Source organism: Panthera uncia (genome assembly GCF_023721935.1).
Source record: "Panthera uncia isolate 11264 chromosome A1 unlocalized genomic scaffold, Puncia_PCG_1.0 HiC_scaffold_16, whole genome shotgun sequence".
Taxonomy (NCBI): domain Eukaryota; kingdom Metazoa; phylum Chordata; class Mammalia; order Carnivora; family Felidae; genus Panthera; species Panthera uncia.
The window spans coordinates 49,810,451-49,831,479 of record NW_026057576.1 but is presented as its reverse complement, the minus strand read 5'-3'; the positions used below and the strand labels follow the sequence as shown (position 1 = coordinate 49,831,479).

General features: G+C 40.4%; 1 protein-coding gene across 2 annotated transcripts in view; it reads right to left on the bottom strand.

Moving 5' to 3' along the window:
- Positions 1 to 341: 341 nt before the first annotated feature.
- The window catches only part of SLAIN1 (SLAIN motif family member 1), a 62,385-nt gene continuing 41,697 nt past the window's right edge, over positions 342 to 21,029 (bottom strand). The window contains exons 3-8 of one of the 2 annotated variants that reach the window (XM_049647109.1): positions 20,131 to 20,280; positions 18,841 to 18,990; positions 16,432 to 16,773; positions 8,630 to 8,785; positions 3,115 to 3,397; positions 342 to 1,428 (exon numbers count right to left, since the gene is read on the bottom strand). In XM_049647109.1, the coding sequence (XP_049503066.1) occupies positions 1,353 to 1,428; positions 3,115 to 3,397; positions 8,630 to 8,785; positions 16,432 to 16,773; positions 18,841 to 18,990; positions 20,131 to 20,280 (1,157 nt within the window). In that variant the 3' untranslated portion in view covers positions 342 to 1,352. The remainder of the gene's footprint in view (positions 1,429 to 3,114; positions 3,398 to 8,629; positions 8,786 to 16,431; positions 16,774 to 18,840; positions 18,991 to 20,130; positions 20,281 to 21,029) is intronic. The other variant, XM_049647110.1, reaches the window with a different exon arrangement.

The following is a 21,029-nucleotide window of genomic DNA, read 5'->3' as shown; positions in this document are numbered from 1 at the left end:
CTACCAGATGTAGTGTATAATAAGATTTTGCTGATACTGAGACAGTATTTCAAATTCAACCCCTGTAAAATATTAATCTCTGTGGACAGTGTTCATCCATATATGTATTTCTGGGCAAGAGGCTACTTGAATTTTGATGGCCTGAGACCCAAAACCTCCCATTTCTTATCAGGAGCATTCTAGAGGAATAATTTTCACAAGTGTAAGTATTCTGCCTACCTGCTTCAGATCTAAATGCTGTGTGCGAGATACACAGCGACAATGACTGCTTTCACAATTATCGTGAAACACAGAAATGGTATTTATACTGCTTATGCTGCACATTCATGCGTGACCTGGTATTGCTGAAATAGTCTTTATTTCGGAACATTCCAAAAGAGCAATGTACACAGTAACAAATATTAAGTCATATACCATAAGAAAGCATTCATTAGTGCAAATGGGTTTTGTAAAAGGTCTATCAAAAAGATTTATTTGCTTTAAAATGCATTCATTTCCAGAAGCATTGTTAATAAAACATTACAGTTTCTCATCCTCTGTAATAAAGTATTGAAAATCAATTGTGGTACAGTAGCAAACATTGCAGGTATTGAGTGCAATGAGCCTGTGATGCCTTTATAAATCTGAAACCCACGTAGGACAATAAATTAACAATGAAAAAGACAAGACCATCTAACTGCTGTCTGGCTATCTCCTTGCAATGCTTCAGCTTATGTTGTGCTCATTCAACATAAAATTAGGTCTTTCAAATTGTATGGTGGATTTTTGCTGATATATCCCTAGAGCTAAAAAAATAGTACCTTACCACAAAAATATTTTTATGGCACAAAATTTAAGTTGTTCCATAGTGGTTCACATAGGTGTAAAAAGAAATAGGCACAAAAAATAAAATTCCTGTAAACTATAAAAAAGTAAATTTCAAAGCATAAATTATAGAACCTAGTTGTAAATATGCAATGTATTAAAATACAGAACATGTAACGGGAAGATGTTTAGAACACGTAAGTAAATAGAACAAGTTACTTTAAAAAACTCATGGCAAAGAAAGCATTATTGATACATCTCAATTCTCTCAAAAAGTATTCAGGTACATAGCAGTTCTACAAAAACTTCCTAGATCTAAGTGTCACAATACTGCAACCGTGGATTTGAGAACGTTGCAGTATTATCTCAGGCAAATATTAAGTGCAATAATTAGTCTCTGGTGCTTGGTCCATTGGAAAACAATGCAGTAAATATGTTAAAATGCAAAAGGGAAAGAATATCCCGACGTTCACGGTTACCTAGCCAGCTAGGTAACTCAACCCTCATTTCCACGTCTTTCCCATTCTTCAAGGGTGTGCGAGACAGCGTCAGTAGCAACCGTCTCTCCAGTTTCCATCCCTCAGCGTGCTGAGTGAAGACAGAGGCTTTGGAGGCTGAAGGAAACTGAAGGGACGAGACAAGGAAACAGACCGTTAATGCTGCCAGGAGTCCCAGCGCTGGCTCTCATCCGTTCTCCACCCCACCAGGGACAACTCACTAGCACCTTCCCAAGCGCGCCCTGGGTTTCAGGCACCCGACCTTCGCACCGTGCTCCCCGGCTGGAAACCCCGTTCGCGGCACACTGCCATGTGTGCTGTGGGTGCAGGAGTTGCAACAGAAGTGAAAAACGACAAATGTCCACTGAGGATAAAGAATAGCTTAAAATCAGAGAGAAAAAGATAAACTCTGTCTAAAAATAAAGTTGCTTCCTAGAATGCAGATAGCAAATTACCAAGAAGAAATTTTCCACCTTCCAGATCAGGATCTGCCTATCACACTGGCAAAGAATCTAAAATGAATCCTACCCAGTTTCTGCCTAACTCTGGGGAAACCTCTCCTATAGTCTGGCAGTGACAACCTTCACAGAGGCTTAGTTTGGAGGTGGCACAATAGCCTGTATACATCAAATGTGACGGTAAACACAGATCTGCACTTACCGGGGCAGAATAAGCCAGAATTTATGAAGTTTGCAACAAAACGCTTCCTAGCTGGGTAGTAGGATTCTGGCATTCACTTTTGTTTACTTTCACGTGTTTTTTGATAGGGGCTCAGATCAAAAAGTCAGAAACTAACACTTCTAATTGAAAAATAAAGACTATTTACACGTCCTGACAACAAAGAAGGAAAAACTTCTTACTGGCGCATCCCTTTTCATCCTGTCACTATGGTCCGTCCCTCTCCTCAACAGCCTAACTTCTTGGGGAAGCTGTCTGTGGTTACTGCCTCCATAGTCTCATCTTCCAAATTATCCCAACGCACCTCCATGGAATCCTGTTGACCCATGGAATCCTGCTGATGACTCCAAGATCTCCAGTTCAGGGAGCTTGTCTAATATGTGCCTTGCAACTAATCTGGAATTTTAAAGAATAAAAAAATCCTACCTGGACCATACTACACTTACCAACATAAGCTAACCCCGGCTTAGTATCACTAAGGTGCTTTTGAAAGCATGAGTGTGGGCAAGTGTGCATGTGCCCGAGATTTGCTTATTTTGATAAATTATTGCTTCAGAAGTATTTGCAGTTCTATCCTGTGCTAGACATAGTTCTTGGCATTGGGGATTTAGAGTAGTGAACACTCCTCCCTGCCCCACGCAATTTATGTTCTAGAGGGGACAGACCACAAACTAATGAAGAGGTAGAATCTACAGTCCCTCAGCTGTGGATACAGGCTCTGGGGGGAAAATGGAGAAGGAGGGTAAGAAAGAGGAGTTACAACGGTCAGTGGAGTTGCACTTGTGGACAGCGTTCATGTGGGTGAAGTCCTATGGTCGGGCGGGGGGCGGGGGACAGCTGTACAAATAAGCTGAAGAAAGGAAAATACACAAAAGCTCTGGAGATGGAGCTTACCTGGTAAATTAAAGCAAAAGCCAATAATGCGTCAGGAGTGGAGTGATGAGGGAGGAAGGGAAGACCTGACCACGCAAGGGACCACCCCTCCCAACCCCATCACTTTCCAGAGGAAGGAGGCCACACATCAGGCCATAAAGGGCAGCACGCCAGAGACAGGAAGAGTGAGGATGGTTCCCCAGCAGTCTCCAATTTCAAACTGCGAAAGAGGTGATGGAAACAAATGAACAAAGGTTCCTACCTTCTAACGGGCTGTGCAATTTTGCTTCGAGGCAGGTTACTCCCATTTATTGCCAGTGAAGGTCTCGGAAGAGCACTGCGGCCCATTATCCCAGAAGCCGCAGCTTTGTTTGGCGCGGGGATCCCCGTGCTGGAATATAACTGCAGGCCGTTGGATACAGGCATGCTGCTGCTGCCTTGAACGGTGGGGCTCACGTAGGCTGTGGCTTTCAGAGGCTGTCGGACGGACACTGGGAAATGGCCCACGCTGTGGATTCTGTGCTGAAGCTGTCCCGGGGATGGAACTAGAAGAGGAGACGACAGAGATGTGAGGGAAAACCTGTACTGCTATCCAACTGAGGAAATGCGCCTTACATCCACAACAAATAGGGTCGGAAAGGGAATATAAGGAGAGAAATAAATGAAATACAGGTTCCAGACAGCATTTAACACTAGAAAATTCTCGCTCTTGACAACAGTCTCCTATCCTGTCAATCAGCAACATTTCTTGAATAACTATATTCAAAAGCCAGATCTAACACCGACTTCCTTTCCTTTAACAAATGGAATCATCCCTGAGTTCTCACGGGACAGTGTCTTTGCTTGGAAGATATGAGGATTTTCTTGATGGGTGCTCTGGGGATGGTTTCACGAAAACAAAACAAGGGGACAATTAATAACTGTGACATAAAGACAGGTGTACCTATTGGCCTCAGTAGGTCCAAACAGCTTATTACAGATTGAATATTATCATAATGACATTTACCTATCTTATCTCCTAGAGTTGGTGGGAAGAGTAAATGAGTTAATCCACATACAGCTTTACAATGGCACCCGATACTTAGTAACCACTCACCAAGTGATATTATCTTGATAACAGCAAAATCTGTAAAATGAAGGGAACTCTCTGGGTAAGAACTCTTAAAAATTTCATCAATATACTTACACGCCCAACGGTGCGTACCATTTCACGTGAAACAATGAACTGTTTGGCAGAAAGTTTAAACTGTAGAGTCCTTTTTCAAGGGGAAAAAACTGAATCACAGATTTAATGAAAACTTACACATACAACTCTGCCTGTTTTTACAAACTATTCTAGCCTTTGCTGCCTAATATTTGCAATTCAGTTAAACATGGATGCACCATTTTCTAAAACAGTTTAACTGATTTTGAACTTAACCAATATATACAGTATCTTTTCTTATACAGTATCTTTTTGAAATAGAAACAGAAAGGGAGAAAGACAAAAATCCATGGTTTTATTTAATGCCTACTGAATGATTTCCTTAAAAAATCAGTTTCATGTTAAGTGCATCCGAGGTGAAATCTATACATAGGAATGCTGATGACATATATTCATCACGCTCAATTCAAAGTACCTGCATGGCTCAGTCAATTAAGTGTCCAACTCAATTTCAGATCAAGTCATGATCTCAGTTTGTGAGTTTGAGCCCCACATCAGGCTTTGCACTGATGGTGCAAAGCCTGCTTGGGATTCTCGCTCTGCCTGTTCTCGTGTGTGCTTTCTCTCTCTCTCAATAAATAAACTCAAATTTTTAAAAAAAAGGTTCTATGCAAGATTCTGCTATAGTTTTGATCCAACCAAGTTTTTGTGACACAGTAAAATTTCTGTTGGTTGACAATCTCTAAGTTCCTTTCCCACCAATTCTACCATTCCTTAGTTAGGTAAGCTTTTGACCATGAATATGTCAATATATTGGCTCATCAGGTATAATGAATGTACCATACTAATGCGAGATGTTAGCAGAAAACCAGGAAAGGAGAGGATGTGCAGGGATGTATGGGAGCTCTGTACTTCTAATTTCGGTGTAAGCCTAAAACAGCTCGGGGAAAAAAAAAAAGCCTAAATTTAAAAATTCAGTATGTGAATTTGCCTCAATTTCTTTTGAAAAACATACATAAAGTGCATAAATCTTAAGTGTAGTACTCAATTTTCAAAGTGAACACACTTGTGTCACCACCAGTCACTCCAGGCCATGGAAGTGATCTGCACCCCAGAAGGCTCACATGCCTCTTCCCACAACAGTGACAGTTATTCTCACTTTATCACCACAGATGGGTTATTCCTACCCTGAACTTCAAATAAATGGAATTATACAGTATGTCCTCTGGCTTCTTTCACTCAACATGATGTTTTTGACATTCAGCCATGTTTGCACCGCTATGCAGTACTCAATTGTATGAATGTCACAATCTGTCTGCCTGGTGACGAAAGGCTGGGTTATTCCAGTTTGGGATTTGTGAACCTTCTAGAATATGTGTGTCAGTGTTCATATGCGTTCATTATATAAGATATATTCTGAATTCTACCATCATCACGATAAATGAAGTTAAACAAAGTCACTGAATACAACATCAAACGCAAAAATCAACTATTTCTAAACACCAGCAAAGTAGAAACTAAAGTTTGAAAAAAACACTTAAGAATAAATTTCACTATGATGCATTAAAACTTCCTTTCAGAAAGCCATGAACACAGCCTGAGAGACGTGAGGAAGATCTAAATGAAGAGATGTTCCATACAAATGAAATAGAAGAATATTATGAAGATACCAAGTCTCCTAAAATTTATCTACAGACTCAATGACATCCCAATTAATATCACTTGAAATGAAATTACACAAGTTACCCAGGAAAATCATCCTATGAACTCTCCTAATACACAAACAAAACAGACAACCCCTTCAGTATTTTAAAAGAAGAAAAAATGATGAGAGTTAAACAGACATAATCCTAATTTTACAAATAAGAACCAGAATGGACATATAACTTATCCAAGAGCATATGATTAAGACCCAAACTCAGATTGTTTTACTGCAAATCCTGTGTTCTTCCTTCTGTATCATGCTGCCTTTCCAACATTATCTTACCTCTGTGTTTTCCAAAGCAAAATGGTCCAGAACTAGGGATCGTCAGGGTATAAACTTAGAACGTATAAAGAATAATCACTTAGAATGCTTACAAATGAAAGTAAATGATGGGGCGCCTGGGTGGCTCAGTCGGTTAAGCGTCCAACTTCGGCTCAGGTCATGATCTCACGGCTCGTGAGTTCGAGCCCCGTGTCGGGTTCTGTGCTGACAGCTCAGAGCCTGGAGCCTGTTTCAGATTCTGTGTCTCCCTCTCTCTCTCTGACCCTCCCCCGTTCATGCTCTGTCTCTCTCTGTCTCAAAAGTAAATAAACGTTAAAAAAAAAAAATTAAAAAAAAAAAAAAAAGAAAGTAAATGAGAACAGAATCCTAAGATTTGAAAGAAGCATATGACCGACATATTGCACATCAGTGCTCTAAAGGATTTTTCTTCTCTCATTATTATGTTTGACTTTCAAACACTGATTTTTCTACCTTATTTTTTTACATTGATGAGTTGGAATTCTCCTGTAAAGAATTTTCCCTTCTCAATTTATGTATTTAGTCCATTACATATGGACCTGTGGTTATTCTGTTGGTTATAATCCTTCACAATTATTTTTTTCTGTGGCTTCAACTGTCACTGACTTGGTCGCTGGGAACTTCTTCGAGTTGTTTTCTATGTTCTACATTCCCATAATTTTTTGAGCACTTCGACCATAACTAGCCATTCTTTGTTGTGTGCATTCCATTTTGGGCTACATATGTTCTTCCGGCACTCGGATCACACTATTAAGCCACACAGAGTCAGAGTTAACAAAAATTCCTAATCATTACTACATTTGCTACTATAAAAACTATAATATAGTGACTGAGTGGCTTAGTCAGTTGAGCATCAACTTCACCTCAGGCCATGATCTCATGGTTCAGGAGTTTGAGCCCTACCATCGGGCTCGGTACGGTCTGTCAACACAGAGCCCGCTTCAGATCCTCTGTCCCCGCTTTCTCTGCCCCTGCCCCACTCACGCGCTCTCTCAAAAATAAACATTAAAAAAAACAACAACCCTGTATTTTCCTAGTCTACACTAATATGATCAACTCTTGTACTCAAGTATAGAGCTGTGTACTAATCTCAGTTAAATTTCATCATGATCTCATCTGGCCTATTGTCCTAGCTGCCTGACATGAAATTAGTAGCTCTGTTTCCCACCATTAACAAATTTCACAGGTCGTCTTCCGTGTCTTTACACAAGTCATTAATTCCAATATTAACAGATTAAGCCCTAATCTGATACAGCCCTATGGCATTCGTCTACTCATACATTCAAACGTTTACTGCGAACTCATTATATACCAGGCAGTGTGCCAGGTGCTAGGCACAGAAAATCAGCTAAGCTGATAATCTAGTATGGAAGATAAAGACCATAAAATATGACACACTGAAAAAGGTAAGCACCAAAAATCTAATCCGTCCTAGATATGTTTTGGGGGTTTATGGGGAAGTCTGTTAGGTTCATCAACAGAGCCTTTTCAAAGGGTATGTGTCTGGGCTGTAGGACAAAGGTAAACAGCAACAAGCTGCATAAAGAAGGGAAAGATCAGCGTAAACTCTGGGGTGATCAGAACAAGCTTCTGCCTCTATTCCTTCACCTGCATGGCCTTGTGCAAACTGTTACTTTATCTGTTTTCTCAAAATGCAAAATGGGAACAAGGACAGAAACGACCTCATAGGGTTGTTAGCAGAACCAAGTAAGACAATAGCTGTAAACCGGTTAGTACAGTTCTTTGTGCACGGTAAATGTTGTCAATTTGTCTTTAGCAACTAAGACAATAAGAAATGAAAAACCGTCTCATGTGGGGCAAATGCCACGTGAACCCCCAAAATGGATCTGAGGTAGAAGGGCTTCAGACCACCCTGGTTGATGACTTGGCCAGCACACTCTGAACATGTGTCAGGCCTCCTACATTTGGGTACCAACACTGGGACTGTGACCGTTGAGTCTGCCTCCCAGGGATCAGTGTCGGACTTAACCCCAACTACTCACGTAAACAGCACGAGCGGGAATGGGAGGGGGGCCCTGGAACCACCACATCCCCACACAAAATAAAAACATATGAACACAAGATTTCACACTCATTGCATGGCTCACTGCTGGGTAAAACATCCAGAGAATGAATGACAGACTGTGTGGTAAGCTGAAAGGGAGCAGGTAAGTACTACTTTGCACACTAAAATATAACTTCATTTTGAGAGAAACAAAGCTAAGATAACACTAAGGTGAAAAACAACACAAAGGTAAGAGCAAGACTGAACAAATATGCTTTCTTCAGAGAAAAGGGATCAAGCAGAGATAGCTAGAAAGCAGCAGATCTTCAAGGAAAGAGGTTATTTTTGTTCATACGACAAGCAAACAAATTAATTATCGTGTAGTGCCTCTACTGCTATCCTTGGGTTTAGAGGATTAAACGTAATTTACTAATTATTAATTGATAACATATGCACTGATGAAAATACCACTCAATTGTAATGGTGAAGTTAAAAAAAAAAAGTCACAAGGAGAAAAGTTTCCTGCCATGTTCGCAAAAGAAAAAAAAAATGAAATAGTAAGATAGTTTTCTAACTGCATTACAACTAAAAATTACTAACGAATTACAAATTGTCACACTTACTGCAAGACTGTATTCTTGAAATCCCGTTCCCAGCTCCATGCAAACTTGAGTCAAAACTCTGACTGTTTCTCACGGCGACTGGAGAACTTGCATTGCTACTAACAGCAGTTGTACTTGGCATCCGAGCTAGATTAGGCATACTTCTTCGGAGCTTGTCTAGAAAAGAATTTCAGTCGAAAATCATAAGTTTTTGCCAGTTAAAATAGGAGCTTTCAAAAGTAGATATAAATATTATACTCAATAACATAAAAATTATGTGTGTTATGAACTATAACAAGCTACCATAGAATTAACCTTCTGTATAGAAAGCACACTCAGTATCTCCAAGAAAGGCTCTACCAAGCAACTGTTTAAAAAAATGTGTTCTGGGGCGCCTGGGTGGCTCTGTCGGTTAAGCGTCTGACTTTGGCTCAGGTCATGATCTCGCGGTCCATGAGTTCGAGCCCCGCATCGGGCTCTGGGCTGATGGCTCAGAGCCTGGAGCCTGTTTCAGATTCTGTGTCTCCCTCTCTCTGACCCTCCCCCGTTCATGCTCTGTCTCTCTCTGTCTCAAAAAAAAATTAAAAAAAATAAAAAATAAAAAAATGTGTTCTATAAAAGTAAGTAGGAATTAGCTAATCAATTAGCTATTTGTATACAAATGGATAAATTTGTATCAAAGTGAGGTTAGAGAATAATCTTAACAGCCACTTAGTTTTAAAAGACACTAGAAATTATTGCATAGTAATTAAAAAAAAAAAGGAACCAAACTAACACCTACTGTATCTCTTGCTAGCATAGAAAAATGGGAAAAAAATTATTAAAATCCTAACTTGACATGTTCTGAGATACCCACTCATCACACCAACATGACTACATTAACTTCTGGAAAGTTTTAACTATAAGTAAGCCACTAAACCTCTTGAGACCTGAAAAGAGAACGCTTCCATTTCATTGTCCTGGCTGAGCACACATGCTGCCACAAGAGGGCAGCAGAGAGTCGCCCACAGATCCCTGTGCTGCTGAGCTGTGAATTCAGCACAGGACCACAAGACACACCGTCCCTAAACTGAAGTTCCCCTAACAGGTCGCTCAAGCTCAGAAAACAAAAGATATATTTGAATGCTAAGCCAAAACCATTCAAGTACAAAACCGGATTCACTTCTTCCTCCCGTTCACACACACACACACACACACACACACACACACACACACACACGGCGCCTCCCACACTTACTCAGGCCCGCTGGCTGCACCCTCCCTGCCCAGCAAGTCCTCTAACCCGGAAATTGGGGCCATCTCCTCAGACGCACCTCCCTTCTATACCCCCGGCCCCTGCGTCCTGTCAGTTCTGCCTAATAGTTAATGTATCATGCACTACATCTGGTTCGGACCTCATTATTCATCACTCACATTTTGACAAAATCCTCTTAATTGGTCTCCACACCCCCTACCCGGTTCCTCGGCCTCCTCTCCCACACAGCCTGCTCTAGTCTCCCAAGAGCACAAGCACATACCCAGTCACCCTCTTAAAACCTTCCAATCACGCTGCCACCTTCATCCAAAAGCCCAAGCCACTGGGCATGGCCTGCATGAGACCCTCCGAGGTTTTGGCCCCGCATCCTTCTCCAGCCTTACCTCCTGCTACTCCCACCCCTCTGCCTAGTCTCCCATGCAGTGGATGAAGGAAGTTGCCCAGTGCTCCACACTCTTGCATCTGTGACGTACTCCAGTCACAGACTGGACTGTCCCTCCACTGGGCCACCCTTCCCCACTCTGTGGAGTGACTGAATGAAAAAGGGCACAGGAATTTACCACATATATACTAAATGCCAGGCACCCCAGAAGATGCCACGGGGCCCACACTGTACCACAGGTCCAGTCCCTGACTCTGAGTTTATAGTCTAAACCAGGTCTTCTCAATCTTGTTTCCATTATCCATCCTAAAGAGAAAATCTAAAATTTAACATTAAATCTTATTTTTCCCAAATGGAACAAATTATATAGAAAAATAACATTTGAAACATTTGGAACTCTGCGGGACTACAAACCACGGTACTATCTCATGCTGTTCATGCACCCCCTACTCTCCAAGATATTTTTATTTTTATTGGTATATGCCCTAAAACACCAACAGACACATACCAGGGCACTCAAGTTTGTGGTCACTTTCTTTCAAGCTAAATTGGAAAACAAACTTGAACACTACTGGATTTAAGTTTGGATTACTTGAACACTAATCCAAAATGTGTCCAAGGACAAAACCAAACTCATCTTCTCCCCCCTTCTTTGCACTGCTTGTTTCACATTACTTCTACCCAGTCACTGGAGCCCTGCCCAGCAATGTTTGCCTCTTTGCGGTAGTCTAGGGAAAAGACAGAAAAGTAAACAAGTATAATAAGTATACTTACATAATAAGCGTAAGAAAGTAAAATAAGAAAGTGTAAAGAGCTCTATGAGGAAACCAAAAAGAAGATTATGTCGACCTCGCTAACATTTTCTGTATATCTCCTAGCGGAGGTATTTCCACTCCCACAACACATCCTTATTCCCGGTACGTATTTCTAGAGTTAATAATGCTCAAATACTGCCACTGTTAGTTTTCCTGACCAGTTTCCTCAATATCTCCTTGAGGCCTATTTTTCACAACCATAGGTTTCATATTCCTAAATTCTTGTTAAAGTTCCTAACCCCAGGCAGCAGGCATTTAATACATTCAGCACATGTTATTTATGTGTATGTTGCAGACGGTGTGTGGTAAGAGAAATAAGGGAGAAGGGACTGGTCTTAGAGTCTACATCCAGATCTTTTGAACATCACACTAACTGGATGAAAAGTGAGCTTCTATTAATGCAAGACTAAATTACTTTGACTATATATATTTAAGCTGCAGGGAGACACAAGGAAAGAATTATATGCTACCATTTAGAATACGAATTGAGTTTCTACATTTCTAAGTTTCCAAACTATTTACTATAAAAGTGTTCATAGCGGCATCTGGGTGGCTCAGTTGGTTAAGCGTCTGACTCTTGGTTTCCGCTCAGGTCATGATCTCATGGTTCCTGAGTTCGAGCCCCGCATTGGGCTCTGCGCTGACAGTGCGGAGTCTGCTTGGGATTCTATCTCTCTCGTTCTGCCCCTCTCCAACTCACTTGCTCTGTGTCTCTCAAAAATAAATAAATCTTAAAAAGTTGAAAAAGTTTTCATATATACAGAAGTGTTGAAAAGCAGTGTCGTATCTGCATGTTTTCCACCTAGATATGCTAGTTGTTTTCATTTTGCCATAATTAATTCATCTCCACATATATACATAATTGTTTGCTGTGAAGCCACATAAAAGCTGCAGACCTCTGGACACTTGAACACTAATGCCTTCTCCCTCAGTTTTAATATGATGTCATGACTTCCATTAAGCACATGGAATACATTTTCTTCCTGGTATTTTGAGCTTCAATAATAAATTAGTCACTATGACCTTCCCACTGCCACGATTTCTTTTAAATTTTAAACCTAAAGGTACCCGGGCACTTTGAAATCTTAGGTAGGGCCAAAGAATAAGAAAAGTCTGTACAATCACAATACTTTCATTCCATGTAAACAAATTAACAATAGGTTTTAATAATCCACATACAAAATTTTCCCATCAAGAATGTCCTTCATAAGCATTTCCCCCTAAACCACGATCAGTCAAGGTTCACACATTAGATGTGGTTGTCGTGTTTCTAATCTCTATTAATCTAGATGTATCTGTTTTTTAAAACCAATCTTTATTCCTGTAAGCAGCAAGTCAGTCTCACAAAGCTTTAAATCTGAAATACGCTCTTAAAAGTAAAGGCTTCCACATCCGGATGGCCAACAGGCACATGAAAAGATGTTCAACGTCGCTCCTTATCAGGGAAATACAAATCAAAACCACACTCAGATATCACCTCACGCCAGTCAGAGTGGCCAAAATGAAGAAATCAGGAGACTATAGATGCTGGAGAGGATGTGGAGAAACGGGAACCCTCTTGCACTGTTGGTGGGAATGCAAATTGGTGCAGCCACTCTGGAAAGCAGTGTGGAGGTTCCTCAGAAAATTAAAAATAGACCTACCCTATGACCCAGCAATAGCACTGCTAGGAATTTACCCAAGGGATACAGGAGTACTGATGCATAGGGGCACCTGTACCCCAATGTTTATAGCGGCACTCTCAACAATAGCCAAATTATGGAAAGAGCCTAAATGTCCATCAACTGATGAATGGATAAAGAAATTGTGGTTTATATACACAATGGAATACTATGTGGCAATGAGAAAAAATGAAATATGGCCTTTTGTAGCAACATGGATGGAACTGGAGAGTGTGATGCTAAGTGAAATAAGCCATACAGAGAAAGACAGATACCATATGGTTTCACTCTTATGTGGATCCTGAGAAACATAACAGAAACCCATGGGGGAGGGGAAGGAAAAAAAAAAAAAAAAAAAAAAAAAAAAAGAGGTTAGAGTGGGAGAGAGCCAAAGCATAAGAGACTGTTAAAAACTGAGAACAAATTGAGGGTTGATGGGGGGTGGGAGGGAGGGCAGGGTGGGAGGGAGGGCAGGGTGGGTGATGGGTATTGAGGAGGGCACCTTTTGGGATGAGCACTGGGTGTTGTATGGAAACCAATTTGACAGTAAATTTCATATATTAAAAAAAAAAAAAAAAAAAAACTTATTAAAAAAATAATAAAAAGTAAAGGCTTCCAAGTGTCAATATGTAGAACACTTCTCCTCTGGGTGAAGCTCCCATCTACAAGTGATGTCAGGGACCATCTGGAAATGAGGTACACTCTTCCTGTCAAACAATGTGGATCACATTAATGACCATATATGCTTTAATGTTCAAGGAATCAAAAATAACATTCTATTTCTATCTTCACAAGAAATCAGCAATTTGCACTCAAGGACTGAGGTACAGCAGGGAAAGCTGGAGGAACAGACAGAGGAAAGAATTCAACGGAGTCTTCTCATATTATTTCTCAAGCAGCAGCAAGAGTTACCACTCTAAGAAACAAAGACTAAAGAGTATTCAGAAATAAAGGGGACATGTGGTTACCCACCAATCAGATTTAGCCTTCCAATCAGTACAGGGTACAAGGGAGGGCCTGGGGCTAACAGTGCTAACCTCATGCCACAGACAACCCCTGCCATACCCTAAAAAGATCCTACAAGAGTTAGTCATTGTTCACATCTGGAAAACTATTCCAAATATGCTTTTAATTTTATAACCCCTATAAATAGTCCCATAACTGTTTTTTAAAAATTTTTTTAATGTTTTATTTATTCTTGAGAGAGAGAAGGACAGAGCATGAGCAAGGGAGGGGCAGAGAGAGAGGGAGACACAGAATCTGAAGCAGGCTCCAGGCTCTGAGCTGTCAGCACACAGCCTGACGCGGGGCTCGAACTCACAACTGCAAGATCATGACCTCAGCCAAAGTCTCATGACGCTCAACCGACTGAGCCACCCAGGCACCCCGATCCCATAAATTTTAAGAGCCCTCTTTTCTGAACCGAGGCAGCGCTGGAGCTACGAAAGCAATAAACATAAATATGCACTGGTGGCTTCTTGTTAGTCATTTTTATTTAGTTTTTAAAGTTGATTTGAGAGAGACAGAGATAGCATGAGTGGGGGAGGAGCAGAGAGGGAGAGAGGGAGAGAGGGAGAGAGGGAGGGAGAGAGAGAGAGAGAGGGAGGGAGGGAGGGAGGGAGAATCCCAAGCTGCCCCTCGCTGCCAACACAGAGCCAGATGTGGGGCTTGAAAGCACCGAGCCAAGAGGTCATGACCTGAGCCGAAGCCAAGAGTTGGACACTTAACCGGCTTAGCCACCCAGGTGCCCCTATAGTCATTTTAAATGGATCGCTTATTTATTCTCTCCTATCCATATTATTTTAGGAATTTAGAAAAAATATGATGGCCTAGTTTCAAAGTTGCCACTCTTATTTCACAATTTTGTTCAACTGATATTCCATGGTAACAAATGAAGGGTCAGTTATCTGAGTCACATTTTTTTAAAATGAGGGTGGGAGGGGAGACAGTCAGTCGTTATTTACTTTCCCAGCACTTTTCATCCAGGCAGTGCAAGGGTCATTATTTCATCTGTTCCTTAGGTTGGAAGAGTGTGTACCAGATGATTTGATGTGAAATTATACCTAAGTTTTCCGAGAAAGAGGTATTATTTGTCCACACTTTAATAGCCAAAGAAAGCCACGTGTATGGAGACCCGAGAGACCTGTGAAAGACGGAAGTGGTGGGACAAGACTGGACTCCAGAGCCTGCACTCTCAACCCCCAAGTTAATCGGCCACAAGTCCAGTCCAGAAAACCGTGGTCGTGTTCGATTTCCCTTTGCGCATGGAGCCCAGGCCTTTTAGGAAAAATGAAACTGCCACAGTTGGACGCTAAGCTGTGGGGTGCCTCTGCTTTCCTTATGGGAGTCATCACAGCGCAGGTCCAGGGAAACCGATCCTTTTCATCGTGGTGCTCGGTGTAAGGTGAAACCCCTCTTCTAAGGGAAGACAACAATCCGCTGCCAACACAGAGCAAGCAGCGGAGCCAGCGTCTGCTGGGCAACTAGGATACGATGTTTTAAGGCACCTGACAACCATCAGAGCAACAACTCGAGGCGTCCTTTTCCTCGATTTCAAAGCGAGGCAGACTTTCATGACGCACATGGAATACACCACTTTTCTGGCATTATGAGCATTACTAAATTAGTTACTACGACATGCCTTAGCTGCCACTTTTTTTCCTTTTAAATTTGATATCTAGAAATACTAGAAGAGAAATTATGACTGAAATGTTCAATAGTTTCAAAGGATCTCTCAATTAGCATGAATGATACAAGTACAGAAGAAGAGAAGGTAAAAACAAAAAACATGGTAACAGGTGATCATGAATACAATTTGTATTTGGCCCTGCAGTCCTTTTAAATAAGCTGCTTCACCACTCCTGGGCCCAGCTTTGAGAAATGGTGCTATGTAATAATTAAGAGCTGTAATTATAAATACGGTTTATTTCTCCATATTATACAGGATTTGCATGTGAAATCTGACCGGTCATCGGTACAAAATCATAGCAGGCTTAGAATATTACATGATTGTTCTCCATAGTCTGTTGGAGGTCAAGGACCGTACCTCCTGGATTGGGGAAGTAAGACTAACAGTGAATATGGAGAAAGGAAAAAACACACAAGAGAATGACACATACTCTGACCCACCACGTTGACAGTGACGCTGGGGCAGATCAACTTCCTGTTACCACGCCAAGTATCAGCCTCCGTATCCCTCCTGGTACACAGATCTTACTTCTAGATGTCAGAGGGAAAGACACATCCAAACTTGTCCTAAATCGGGATGTGCGCAAGCATCACCATCCATGCTTCCCATCCATTACCGCATGACAGGAGAAGCAGTGCGGGACTGAGGTGGCGGGAGAGGAAAGGAGACACCGCTCAGTGCGATGGGCTCCATGGAGCTCCACTGTGAACTCAGCCAGCACCACCTGCCCGTCCTGCCTCTGAACTAGCAACCACATAAAGATGCTCCATATGCATGACTCATCCTGTGCTGGCCACATCGTGGTGGTTTTCTTGAAGCTGTAAGTCTGTCAGTCTGGGACACGTGATCAGAAACTGGTCAATTTTAGATTTCAACTCAGACCATACTGGTAAGTTCTTGAAGATATACTTAATAAATCTGGGAAACATTTAGCAATTATTTATACTGACATTAAAACCATTTCTTGGCCCTATATGAAAGATCAAAGCACACTAAATACCAAAGGACACATATAACCTACCTCCATTGGTCCTATTTGGTTGCTGATCTGGAGTTTGGGCTTGAGGTGAATAATACTGTTGTTGCTGGTAATTATTTGAAGGAAAATACTGGGAAATGGGGCTCCTCCTACAATCCCGAATGCTGGAGAAAGTCTGTGAATGGGGAATTCCTCTTTGGAAAGGCGAACACCTTGGAAGACGAGGCTGAGGTGGTGGCAAATGGTCAAATTCTTCCTCGTCCTCCAGACTGAATCGATCATATTCTTGATCACTACATGTCCCTTTTTTTCCTGAATTCAGTGACACACTGGAACTATGTCTGGACACAGATGCTGAAGTGGACGCATAATCTTGCCTGAGACCTATGACAGAACAAGAAACAGTATCACCTCATGAGACACCTCAATCCAGCAAAAATTAAGTTGCAGTTAAGCATCAGAAGAAAATTTCTGTCAAATAATTCAAATGAAGGCCATTATCTTGTTCATAGTTTGTTACGTCCCAAGAAAACAGATACATTTACCTACCAAATAGATGTCTAAGATTAGACTATCCTGTTGTACAAAAAAATTGCCCCAATTCCAATGAAGAAGAAATACACTGCTGCAGTTCATCAATCAGTGTCTGTCAATTTCCCCAAATGATCCCTTAAGAAATCTGGAGAGATACTCAGGAAAAGCTATTCATCATCATTACAAATAGTATGTTATAAGTTAGACAATTCAAATAATCCAATCTCTGTCCAGGGGGTATTCCTCCTGCTCCCCACCCCAGTTTTCAAAGTCAAAGCAAAGTTCAAAACCTGGGGTACCAATATTTTCTAACAAGGTCACCTCTCTGTTCTATTTGTTACTAATATTATCTTTTTCAAAGCACACAGACACTTTAACTCTTCAATAGTTTTGGGTTATCCTAAATGAAACCCACTAAAAATAGTCAACCTGGAAGTTTCTAGTTATTCCTTTCATCTCACGGTCAATACCACAATTTTTTAAAAGTAGTCCCTCCCTGACTAACTTCTGAAATTCACATTAATTGTCTAGTCATATATTTTCAGAAAGCGTTACTGTTATTTTATTATTCCTAAATAACAACATAAAACAATCACTTTCTCCCTCTGAATGGATCTTATCAAACTCTCCATAAGCATTACCATGTTTCTCATAGTAGCCTTGACTAATTTTGAAAACAGGAAGTTGTTGTGCTTGAATGAAATGATACTTGGCTGTTTCTACTTATGTTGACCTGAAAAGATAAAACTCCAAACCAAGCCTAGCCCAGTTCTGTAATCTACATCTTATTGTGCCTTTAATACCTTGCGGTAGTTCACTTCTAGATTTGTTAACTTTCCTGCAGAGCCACTGATACATTGTCCCATCGCTAATGATCTCTTCTGTTTATATTTACCCTGAGAAGCTTGTCAATGGATTTTAATTGAGTTTATATTAAGATAACTATAGACTCACACACAGTTCTAAGAAAGAACACCGAGAGATCCCTTGTGCACTTTGCCCAGTGTCCCCCAATGGTAGCATTTTGCAAAATTATAAAACAATATGACAACCAGGATATTGTGATACAAACCCAACTTATTTAGATATTTTCAGTTTTACTCATATATATGGAAGTATTAAGTTCCGTACAATGTTATCACCTGTATGATCAAATATTCACCACCAGTGTCAAAATACTAAACAGTTCCAAAAATCCACAAAACACGAAAATCCCTTGTGTTGCCCTTTTATAACCACGTCCCCCTCCTTCCTGAGATCCCACACCCTGTCTCTAACCCTCATCAACTGTAAAATTTTCTCACTCCAAAATGTTATATAAATGGAATTACACAGAATGAAATCTCTTGAGATCTTTTTTCACTCAGGAGAATTCCTGGGAGATTCATCCAAGATGCTGCCTGCATCAACAGTCCACTCCCTCTTACTGCTGAGTAGTACTCCCTGGTATGGGAGCACTGAAGCCTGATTAACCATTCACGTCTTGAAGGACATCTGAGTTCATTCCAGTTTGGGGCTGTTACAAATAAAGCTGCTACAAACATTCATGTATAAGTTTTTATGTGAACAAAAATTTCCACTGTTCTAGGACAGGTGCCCAAGACTGCAACTTGCTGGGGTCTACGGGAATTGCATGTTTGTTTGTTTTTTAAGAAGCCAACAAACGGTTTCCATAGTAACTGTACCAGTGATGTCTTTATATTCATGTATTTTGACCAGAGTATGTCCTAACAACTTATGATGCCCATGAAAGCCTGAGGGGCATTAACTGGCCCATCTACAAGGTAGGGTAGGCATGAGAAAAAGAATCTAATGTTTACCCATTACCTTGGGAGAAATGCCTAAGCCTCCCTATCCCCTCACATTTCAAGTAGAAGACTCTAATTTAAGAAGTTTCCTACTTTAAAGAGAACATACTTTCTTCTTGGAGACGAGCCATGATCTGGACATCAGTGAGATCCTGTAACTTATATCCCATGGAGATAGAATCATCTTCCAATTCTGAAGTACTCAGCTCACTGTCTATAGAGGACTGGGGACTGAGAGGGGAGCCCCTGGATGTGTAACCTGAAAAACAAAGGAAACAGGTTTATCATTTGGTCTGAAGAACTGATATTTACATAATGCTTTGCAATTCCTGTATCAAGTCAGCAATTTTCTTCCTATTTTCATAATGCCACTGAAGGGTGACCAACACGTAACCATTCAATGGCGAGACAATATGCACGTCCTTCACGTGTTCATGATTCACATATATTTTTTCAGGTTCAATTTTCACAATTAAAAAAAATCACTCTGCACTATACACCAAAAAAACTGTTAAGAGGGCAGATTGAATTATGGTTTTACCACATCAAAATGTATATATATCACTAGTGCTGAAATCTGCATCCCATTAGGTAAGTATATATCTGAAGACATTATAGAAGAATACTTAGTTCCATGTTCACTTTTGATTAATAATCAGATATGCTTCTCTCTAGTAGTAACGGATTATAAATTTTAAGATTAAACTATAATCTGGTCCGTTTTTCAAACAGGTACAAATAGAGCTATGAATGAATAAGAACATCACATGTAAAAGGCTCACATGTATACACAGAAGCATATATAAAATCTCAATAACAGAGGGTACAGTACTCCCAGGAGATGGGAAGTCACCCACAAAAGTAAAAAAGCAATGGCTTGGGTAAAAGAACGAAGGAAGAAAGGCCCCAAAGGGAGAAAAACTGTAGGAATGGAATCACACCAATGCTGAGACAAATAAGGAAATGGTGAGAATTTCATCTCACAAGAAGCTACTGTGGCTATTTTTTTTTCCTGTGGAGCCCTGGCTTAATAAAAAGCTACCAGAAAAAATAAAATTTTAAAAATTAAGACATACAAGGTTTACATTCCTGAGTCATAATAAAAAACACTTGAGTTGTGTTTGACATTTAATTTTAAAGGCACACTAGGCATTTGGAAATCTAGCCATATACGTATAGTTTTGCTAACCAGGAAAACTGCCTGTTGCACACACTTGAGAGCACACCAATGGTGCTCAAGCACAAAGGAAGGCTAGCCTTCTCGGTACCCAAAGTAAGTGTGCAGCACACAATCTGTGTCACAAGATCACCCTCAACTTTTCAGTAAGAGAGGACAGGTAAGCTGTTTTTGGTGACTGAATGATAAAGCAAGCAGCTGGTCAAGAAGTTGAAATATTACCTGTTCTTTCAGGTGTTAGTATTGCTTTATTTGAGGTTTTAGAGAAGCTGGGAGTATTAATGCCATTGCTATAAGGGCTGAGTCTTGCAACAGGACTATAAGGAAAAGCCAGGGAGACATTTGAAGAGAAGAGACTCCGCCATCGGCTAGCTGTCACAGAAGCAGAAAATAAACAGCAGCAGTTAGCTATCCGGAAGCAGATGATTATTTGTCAGAAGGAGAAAGGGGAGAGGTTAAAAAAAAAAAATGAAAAGACAAAGCAACTTTTCATAAGGATAACTTAAATGACTTCCACATATCGAAGGTGAAAATATTTAAAAACAGGCAATTTGTGAATTAGAGTCCTACTGATACCTTCATTTAAGAACTAGGAATCAGCTTGATTAAAGCCAATATACCTGTGTAATAATGAAAACCTGTTTTGAATTTCTACATTAGAAATGCTTTTTATTTCCTATTTCTGCACAAGGATTTAAGTGTTTTGTAATAATATAAACGTTCAGTGTCCAAAAAAGCTCAAGCTTAAAAACTGTGGGGAATGTTACTGTTACCTATACACAGTCCCATATTTTTTCCTAAGGTTCATTTTCAACCCATTTAATATGGAAAATGTTGATCAAATAATATTTAAGGAAACCTGTTCTTGGCTTTCAGGACACAAACTTAAAGGAACTCCTGCATTTCTTAACAGCCCTGCGTCCAAACCAAGGATTATGGAAAAACAATACAAAATCGCAGGAGAAGGATACAAAATTTAATGACAGCTATTTTTGATGGAAGGTGTAGAGATGAACTGGTAACTTGTTGGATTTTTTTTAATAAAAAACATTTTCCAAATTTTTTGTATTGAACATGTATTACTTATGTAACATTTAAAGGTAGGATTATATATACTATTA